An 8,079-nucleotide genomic window follows, 5' to 3' on the forward strand; every position below is an offset into this window, starting at 1 on the left:
TCCTCCTCCTCCTCCTCCTCCTCCTCCTCCCCCCACCCCAACGAAGCACAAAAAAAAAGGAGTAATCAAAGGGAAACACAGGGCCACACACACAGAGAATAAAAAAAAACAACACACACACACAATACATCATTCACACTATCGCCAGCCCTCATCCGCAGCATCATCACCAAGTCTTTGATGATGTTATTGACCACTCGTTTTACCACACACTCGCACCCTCGCGCTCCGCCGCTTTTCAAGCTTTTTAAATTTTATCTTGTTGGGTGTGTGTCTCTCGTTTTAAATGTATTCCTTCTTTAAATGTTAGTCTTACCACCTTCTCTGCCTCGATATCATTGTCTCTCGTTCTCTCTCTCTCTCTCTCTTTGTGTGTGTATAATATATAGACATGTACCCGCACTTTCATGCTGCTTTGTAGTTGCGGTTATTTATTTGTTTCACTCTGTGATCCACGACACATCAGGCTGAGAAAAAAAAAAAAAGACACAGTAGCAGATAATAACGACAAAATCCACCATCTAACGCCCCCTCCAATTATTCCACGTGGAAACAGCTCAAGTAAAGCTGACTCACACGGAGAGTAGACACCTATCTGCTCTTGTTACTCCGTGGACAAACGCAACCTTCCTCGTCCACCTTCGCTTTCTCTTCCTTCTATCTTTTCGTTCTTGTGGAGAGGGAAGGATGTTGCCCTATTACGAGGGATACGGTGGCGGCGGTGGTTTGTGCCCAGTTGGCTTAGACTTGACTGAAGTGCTTATGTACGTGTAGGTGCCGGCACTGCTGCCGCCCAAAATATGGCTTCCACCGAGAACGTTGTTCATGGAGTGGGAAGCATCGTACGGAGTGCCGACGGAGTTCTTCGCTGGGTGCCCGTCGGCCAGCCCACCCACCTGCGCCATAGAACTTCCAAGAAAATAGGGCTGCGATTGCGTGTGTGTTTCAGTTGGCAACGCGTAACGTGGGGGTGGGGAGATCGAAGAGGCGAGGCTGGGTGGCGTGTACGGCGGTGTGGGTTTTGGAATGGGACGCAGCATAAACACCCCGTGCGTATTACGAAGCAGAATTGGCTCCTGCTGCACTGCAGTCATTGGGGGAACATAATGCGCCGCCAACGGTGACAGCTCCATCGGCACTGCTGAGATGGGAGGGGACGTAGCTACAGCCTCCGCAAAGGACGGTGGAGGGGGCTTTGCAACGTGTGAGGCACCTGCCGCATACAAGAAGGGACTGCCTCCGGTTGGCGCTGGTGGACTGTAAACGGGCGGTGCCGCGTGGCCTGCATGCAGGGTGGGAGCGTCTTTCTCCTCCACCACAAAACTGCCAGAGGGCGGCTCCAAGGCATCAACTTCGTCTTCATGGCGTATTCTATGGTTCAGCTCATCCAACAGCCGGAGCAACTCTCGTTCATCATCCTCGTTATTTGCCGCATCCTCCACAGCCTCCATAAAAGGAGAAGTGGTAAAGGCGGACGCAACCGCACGTGTGTGGTTGTCCGCTACTACCAAACTGCCATCCCTGTTATCCACTGCCTTTTCACTTGATTGAAGAACCATCACGCCCCGAAACTGCCCCAATAGATGTTCCGACATCACTGATTGTACTAGATGCTTCCTTCCTGTTCAATTGTTCCACCGTTTTCGTTTTGTTCTTCTCTTTGGTTGTTTTGTAGTTCTTTTGGATGTATTTAAGGTGGAGGTGAGGCAGTTTATTTACTTCACACTCCTCTTTAACTATTGTTTTAGCCTCGCACTTCCTTGTTTTTTTTTTCCTCCCTTTTTGTTTGTTTGATTGTTTTTCTGGCCTTTCTGTATGGGTCTACGTGCGTGCGTTCCTTCCTAGGTAGCGCCGGCACTAAAACTTCTGTTTCCACCGCCCGCCTCTACCGGCGTGGCCGAACGCGATGTGTATATACCAAAGGTTCCTGCACGTGTGAAGGGCGGCAGATGTCGTTACGCCTGCCTTTGCCCACCAGCTACGATACGCTCGCTGTATTTCCTCCTTGATGATGGGGTTTTTGTCTTTTTTTTTTTGACGCTTAGTTGTCAATGCTCCTTCGGTTGAGCTCCTCACGACGGCGGAGGTGCGGGGGGAGGGAAAGCGAAGAGACAAAACGAAACGAAACGAAACGAAGCAAACAAACAAAACAAAAAAAAAAGGCGTGCAGGCCGTCTGTGGCGGGGAGGTTGTGTGCAGCAAAGGCAGCTGCCCAACACGCCTACCTCGTCGACTTCACCCGCTGCACGGGGCGAAGGTAAAGAAAGGGCGAAGCGCCTGACTCCGCCAGACAACAAACAAAACAACAACGCCAGTGATCAAACACCGAGTGTGTCAGAAAATAACAACAACAACAACACACACACACCTGCTGAGCTCAAATAATGACCACAGAACAGCCACTGGCACCCTTGCGCCGTCAGTGAAACCATCGTATCGTTCAATCATATATGTACTATGCAGGCTAAAGACCAGGAAGTGGCGGGGGAATAAGCGGCTGCTGGGTTCGACTAATTCTCCTTGCGCTGAGTGGGCCGCCTGAGTGTCGTGACGTGACCAAAGCCACGCACATATCGACTGTCTTCTGCCATAACGGACGTTGCGCCAGTCGGCCCGCGCCAGTCCTTGCCAGCAACGCGGGAGTGACTTTTATACTTTTGACGCCCCGCCGCCACTCCCCCGTGGAGCTCAACGTCGCGAATGATTGCGAGTACCTCGTCCGACAACGCAGTGCCCTGCTGCTTTGCGATGAAGCGTGCAATAAGCGGGGCACGGCCGTCTCCGGAAAAAATAAACGTGTGCGCCATTCCGCGACGGCCAGCGCGTCCAGTGCGGCCGACGCGGTGCACGTACGCGTCTGCGTCCGCGGGCAGATCAAAGTTGATGACGTGGTCAAGCTCTGGAACGTCGAGACCGCGCGCCGCAACGTCCGTCGCGCAGAGGATGCGAATGCCGCCCTCCTTAAAACTGTTCATGATGTTTTCACGTCGACGCTGCTTCATACCCCCATGCATGCACCCAACTAACTCTGGTGGCGCCCGCAGCGCCGTCCTAAGATCCTCGGCAAGTTTCTCAACCTCCTCCTTGCGGTTCACAAAAACAAGGACTTGTTGCCGCTTCGAGATGACAGCCTTCTCGTAAAGCTGCACGAGAGCGTGAATGCGCTGTGAGGGATCTTGCAGGGCGTACAACTGCTGCGTGATATCTGTGTTCATCTTGTGCTCGCGGTCCACCTCAAGAAAGACGCGTTCCGGCCTGAGAAAGCGCGCAGACAAACCACCCACAGTGGCGTTCCACGTCGCCGTCCACATCGTCGTTTGCCGCGGTCGCTTGAACTTCCGGACGTTTGACATGATGAACTCCAACTGCGGAGCAAAGCCCAGCTCCAACATGCGGTCCGCCTCGTCCATGATGAGAAAGTCAATCCTCCCAAGACCCACGGTGCCGGCTTCCACAAAGTCGCAGAGACGCCCTGGAGTGGAAATAAGGACGTCGCACCCGCCCCATCGCCGCAGGAACTTCAACTGCTGCTCTCGATCCTGCCCACCGAAGGCGCCCTTCACACGCACGGCATTATCGGCCAGTTGCGAAAAAACGCCACGCGTTTGCTGCACCAGTTCCCGAGTGGGACAGAGCACCAACACACGCGGGTCCACCGTCACTGCTTCATCCACACCGCCACCACTGTGACACTCACCCCAGCTGTTGTGATTGGGTGACGGCAATGCTGCGAGAGCGGCAAGGGCCGGCAGTGCAAACGCCACCGTCTTGCCGCTCCCGGTTGGGGCAATGCCAACCACATCTCGCCCTTCCATAAAAAGCGGAATTGCCACGGACTGCACAAGGGCAGGCCTGACGTACCCCGACTGATGAATGCCGTGCAGCAGCCACCGTGGCAGCCTACCTTCGAGCTCTGCAAATGAGTGAAGGCGCTCCACGCTAACGGTGTTGCGCATGTGATCCCGCACAAAAACACGCACCTCGCCTCCTTTTTCACCGGCGTTTAGCACCTGTTTAACCATTTCCTCATTTGCACGTTTTTCTTCACCCTTCGCATCCGGTTGCTTTCCTTCGTCTATGGCCGCCTGCTGCTCGGCTCTGCTTGCGCCACCCTCTACAGTTTCGCAACCATCCCTGGCAGAAACCCGCCGTACAACAGTGGTCGGGTCGGCCCAACAATGTTGCTTCTGCTGCTGGCCTGCGGGCGGCCGCCAAAAGACGGCAGGTGAAGCTTGAACGGTAGACTTCTCCAAATCGGCTGTCACCATTGAGGGGGCGGTGGCAGCACCTGCAATTGTCGCAAGCCTCTGTTGCATTATTTCCTCCATCATTTGTTGAGCCCCTGCTGGGTGCCCAGCATGACTCTGTGCCATGGCTGCACCACGCACTCCTCGAATCCTGGCCTCCTCGACAAAGAGCGAGGGGCTGCAGCTGCTAAAGGTCGAGCTAGTGAGCACCCGGTCAGAGTCGGTAACAGGGGCACAAAGGTCCCCATCATAGATCCTAAGGGAATCGGCCGCTTCCGAGCAGAGGCTCGACATGGCTTTGCCAGCCGCGACCTCGCGGGATACACTGGACACCGTCCCCTGTACTGCCTCCGTAACGGCGTTGGCCACAGGCAGGAAGCTGTGGCTCACCTCACCCCTGGTCGTTGTCGCTTCAGTTGCAAAAGCAGTGCGGAGGGCGGCATCATTGATGTCTGGTGGAAGCGTGTGCCCGAAACGGAGTTGCTGGCGACACGTGTTTCGGCAATCCAGCATGGGGGCCGTGGCCCGACGAGAGGCCCTGAAAAGGTAAAAAAAAGAGAACGGCCTCTGCATTTTATTCCTTCCCCCTCTTTCTTTCTTTATATACGAGGTAGACAAACGTATGTGCCCTTCCTTTTGCTTCACGTCCGCCGCAACCTAAGGTTCCCTGTACCGGGTTTCCCCTGCCTAACACTGCTGATCTCCCGACGGAGAAAGGATGGAACAGGGAGGAAGCCAGCGGATCCACTGACGGAAACAACACCCCTCCCCCACCCACGCACAGAAGAAGTGCTCCGGGCTGACGGCAGCCGTGCAAGGAAGCAAGTGCCCACCGCACACAGAGGGAGGAGGAAGAGAGGGAAACAAGGTCCACCCACCCACACATAGAGCAGAAAACATTAAAAAAAAAACGGAAAGAAAAAAAAACAGGGACAGGGCACGAGTCGATACACACACACTACCGTATCGGCCCAAAGTGAGCCCCATCAGTCTGAAATCCCCTTCACTCCCTATTGTAGGGGGAAAAAGAGCTCTCCCTTTGTAGCCTATTTTTCCCCCGACATGTTTGATTTTGTAACACGGAAGAAAATACAAGCCTGCGTGCATTGAAAGAGGCATACAGTTTAATAATACTCTTCATACAAGCCCAGACCTTTATGACCTCAGGTGCCAAAGTCGTACTTCGGCAGGCCGGAGTGATCTGTGGTGCGACCTCCCTTCGCCGCACCATCGGGGCCGAAGCTGTACGTTGGAAGCTGCGAGTTGCCACTGTTCGAGTTGCGCGAGTGGTGGCTCCCCAACTCAAATGTCAACGCAGGACCCTTTGCTGCGGCCTCACCCTCGAGGTTGTTGAAAAACGATGAGTCCTCAAACTCGATAGTAAGTGGTATTGTGCCGGTGTCTTTGGCGGTTGGGCGAAACTCGTACATGGGATCATCATCAATCGCAATCAAGTCCTCAACAGGCGGAGCAGTTGGGACCAGAGCAGACTCATGTGTATCGTTGGAGAACATGGCGTACGCGCCGCTGCTGCCGCTGCCCATCGCCAACTCCGCGCCCGCATCCCTGTCTAGTGTGGCGCCAAAGTCGAACTCCGGTAACGTGGCTTTGTTTCTCTCCTGCCCCTCCGCCAGCGTAGGAGCAAACATGTCACTTTTCAGATCGGGGATGAACGGATCCAAGTGCTTTTCAGCAGTCTTGGTGCCTTGTGAGGACGTTGGGGCATCCTCCTTTTCCTTGCTCGCGGAAGCACCAAAGTCACCCACCGATGGGAGCCCCTTGGCTCCAAACAACTCCTTCATGGGCGGCATCGCGGTCCCCTCCGCCTTGCTTGAGGCCTCCGGTTTCTCAGGCGGGGAAAGGGGTTTGGTGACATTCGACAACGCCTCCACAAGCTGGCGACGCTCCTCGGCGCTGAGCTCCTTTGAGGAGGTTTTCTGCCACTGCGCTTGCGACGGCCCTGTCGCAAAAAGCGTCGCGACGTCTGATGAGAGGTCTTCCGTCGGCGGATTTTTGCCGCGGGCCCACTTCAACACGTGAGTGACGGTGACGTTCATCATGCGGCGTACCTGTTCCTGCAGTTGCGTCTCCTCGGCTGTCAGAGTGCGAAGTCGCTGGCGGATTTCCTGCACCTCGCGACCAACGGGGGTGGCATCCATGCCTTTGCCACGGATCACGTCCTCCAGGGCGGTGCGTGTCTTCAGCAGCAAATTAATTTGCGACTGGAGCGTCTCCACCTTATTCAGAATGGCACACAGTTCATTCGTCACGTCCGCGCGACTTTGCATTCGTGCAAGGGACTTCTGCTCCTCCTCTAGCGTTCGCACTTGGCTCATTAAGTCGTCGATGCGGGTGTTGATGCGCTGCAGCCGTTCTCGTGCACCTTCCGTGTCCGTCACCGCCTCCTCTGAAATGTCGGTGGTAAGCGAGAGGCCACTAGTGACGGCGCACTGACGCAGATAAGCAGCCACTTCACCCACATAGTTGTCGCGGTATTTGCGGGACAAGGCGAGAAACTGTGCCCCCACCACGCCCTCCACGCGCTGCTTAACCACGGCTGCGGCCATCCCATCCACGCTGGAAAGTGAGCGACGCCGCTCCTCCAGCTCTGCCAGGCGCCGCTCCAACGGGGAGGCATCCTCCTTTTTCGGGTTCCCTTCCCGGCGACGTTCAAGCATGGCTTCGAGCGATATCAGCAGCGTCATAGCCTCGCCGCGGGTCATCCGCTTGACCCCATCATTCTTCGCCCCGCCGCTCTGAGCGTCATTGGCGATCGCAGGGACAACGCCGCGAAAGGAAAGCGGCGGGTGCTTCTCGGGGTAAACGAGGAGTGCAACGACCATCTGGGCAGAGGTTCCATTAATCTCAAACTCCATTTGGCGCTGCGCTGAGGCCGTGATACTGTGCAGTCCGAGTAGCTCGGCGCAGTCCACCTGCGTCTCCCCAATTACTTTCCGCGGCTGACCCCGCATGTACTCCTCTAAGCGGAAGGTGATCCACTTGGGCATAAACCGCGGTGCACCGCTCTTGAAGTGCACAATGGCCGCACCCTCCGGCATCAAACTGAAGTCAACAACACCGCCCCCCGCAATGTAACAAGGCGAGGAACGAACGGTCTCGCCGCGGCGGTAGGCAACGGTGTACTGTCGGCCATCCCTTAGCGCCGCTGACTCCACCTTCAGCACCTTAAAACGGACAATATATGTTTCCGGCATCTGTGGCAGCAAACCGCCTGCGGAAAAACAGTGATGTACGCGGGGGAGGCTTTTGCGAGCAAAATATGTTTACCCAAGCCGGTTCTTCTCTTCCTTCAACCCGCTACTCCTTTGTCGCAGAGAAACAACTCTGCTCTACACTTGACCCACCAGTATTTCTTTCTTTCTTACCTTCTCTGCTTTAAACCTGTAACTTCTTATCCTTCCTCCTTTCGCTGCGGCTGCACGAGGAGGGGCGGACGCAGCTAAAAAAAAAAAAAAAACAGCGGAGAGGAGAGCAAAGTACGGTTGTTGCACGCATGACGGCGACCTCCCCGCAGAGACAAAGACAAAAAAAAAAAGAACCGACGCAGACGCAGACGCGGACGAAGGTTGAGTGCCTCTGCGTGGCGCCCCACACACTCACGCCATGCATGTTTACTTCTTCTCATGGTTTGTTGCTTCGAGACAACACGGGAGAGGCGGTGCACGACGCCCAACAATCAGAGTACCCCTGACAAATAAAAAGGCAAGCCAAAAACAAAATAAAAATGAAAACAAACTTTGACAACAGCCCGAAGGCCACTCCGCCGGCACGGCTTTCGCCACCCCCCCCCCCCCGACCCCGACCCACCCCC

The 8,079-nt window shown here is 55.3% G+C and overlaps 3 protein-coding genes across 3 annotated transcripts, besides 9 other annotated features; all 3 read right to left on the bottom strand.

Annotated features, from left to right (window-relative positions):
- Window positions 1-30: a microsatellite.
- Window positions 31-84: 54 nt separating this feature from the next.
- Window positions 85-139: a microsatellite.
- Window positions 140-341: 202 nt separating this feature from the next.
- Window positions 342-368: a microsatellite.
- Window positions 369-698: 330 nt separating this feature from the next.
- TraAM80_03051 (uncharacterized protein) lies at window positions 699-1,595 on the bottom strand (the record flags this gene model as incomplete). Its single annotated transcript, XM_029380031.1, has 1 exon — window positions 699-1,595. One exon carries the CDS (start codon window positions 1,593-1,595, stop codon window positions 699-701), a length of 897 nt encoding a protein of 298 aa, XP_029240263.1.
- Window positions 1,596-1,639: 44 nt separating this feature from the next.
- Window positions 1,640-1,683: a microsatellite.
- Window positions 1,684-2,099: 416 nt separating this feature from the next.
- Window positions 2,100-2,155: a sequence feature (A-rich).
- A 185-nt stretch (window positions 2,156-2,340) lies between these two features.
- Window positions 2,341-2,367: a microsatellite.
- A 143-nt stretch (window positions 2,368-2,510) lies between these two features.
- On the bottom strand, window positions 2,511-4,760 carry TraAM80_03052 (putative ATP-dependent DEAD/H RNA helicase; the record flags this gene model as incomplete). Its single annotated transcript, XM_029380032.1, has 1 exon — window positions 2,511-4,760. One exon carries the CDS (start codon window positions 4,758-4,760, stop codon window positions 2,511-2,513), a length of 2,250 nt encoding a protein of 749 aa, XP_029240264.1.
- Window positions 4,761-5,410: 650 nt separating this feature from the next.
- TraAM80_03053 (uncharacterized protein) lies at window positions 5,411-7,462 on the bottom strand (the record flags this gene model as incomplete). Its single annotated transcript, XM_029380033.1, has 1 exon — window positions 5,411-7,462. The coding sequence occupies one exon, from the start codon at window positions 7,460-7,462 to the stop codon at window positions 5,411-5,413; it is 2,052 nt and encodes a 683-aa protein (XP_029240265.1).
- A 155-nt stretch (window positions 7,463-7,617) lies between these two features.
- Window positions 7,618-7,645: a microsatellite.
- A 315-nt stretch (window positions 7,646-7,960) lies between these two features.
- Window positions 7,961-8,003: a sequence feature (A-rich).
- A 43-nt stretch (window positions 8,004-8,046) lies between these two features.
- Window positions 8,047-8,079: a microsatellite.

This window comes from Trypanosoma rangeli (genome assembly GCF_003719475.1).
Source record: "Trypanosoma rangeli strain AM80 chromosome Unknown Tra_15.4_contig_00075, whole genome shotgun sequence".
In the NCBI taxonomy this organism is placed as follows: Eukaryota; Euglenozoa; class Kinetoplastea; order Trypanosomatida; family Trypanosomatidae; genus Trypanosoma; species Trypanosoma rangeli.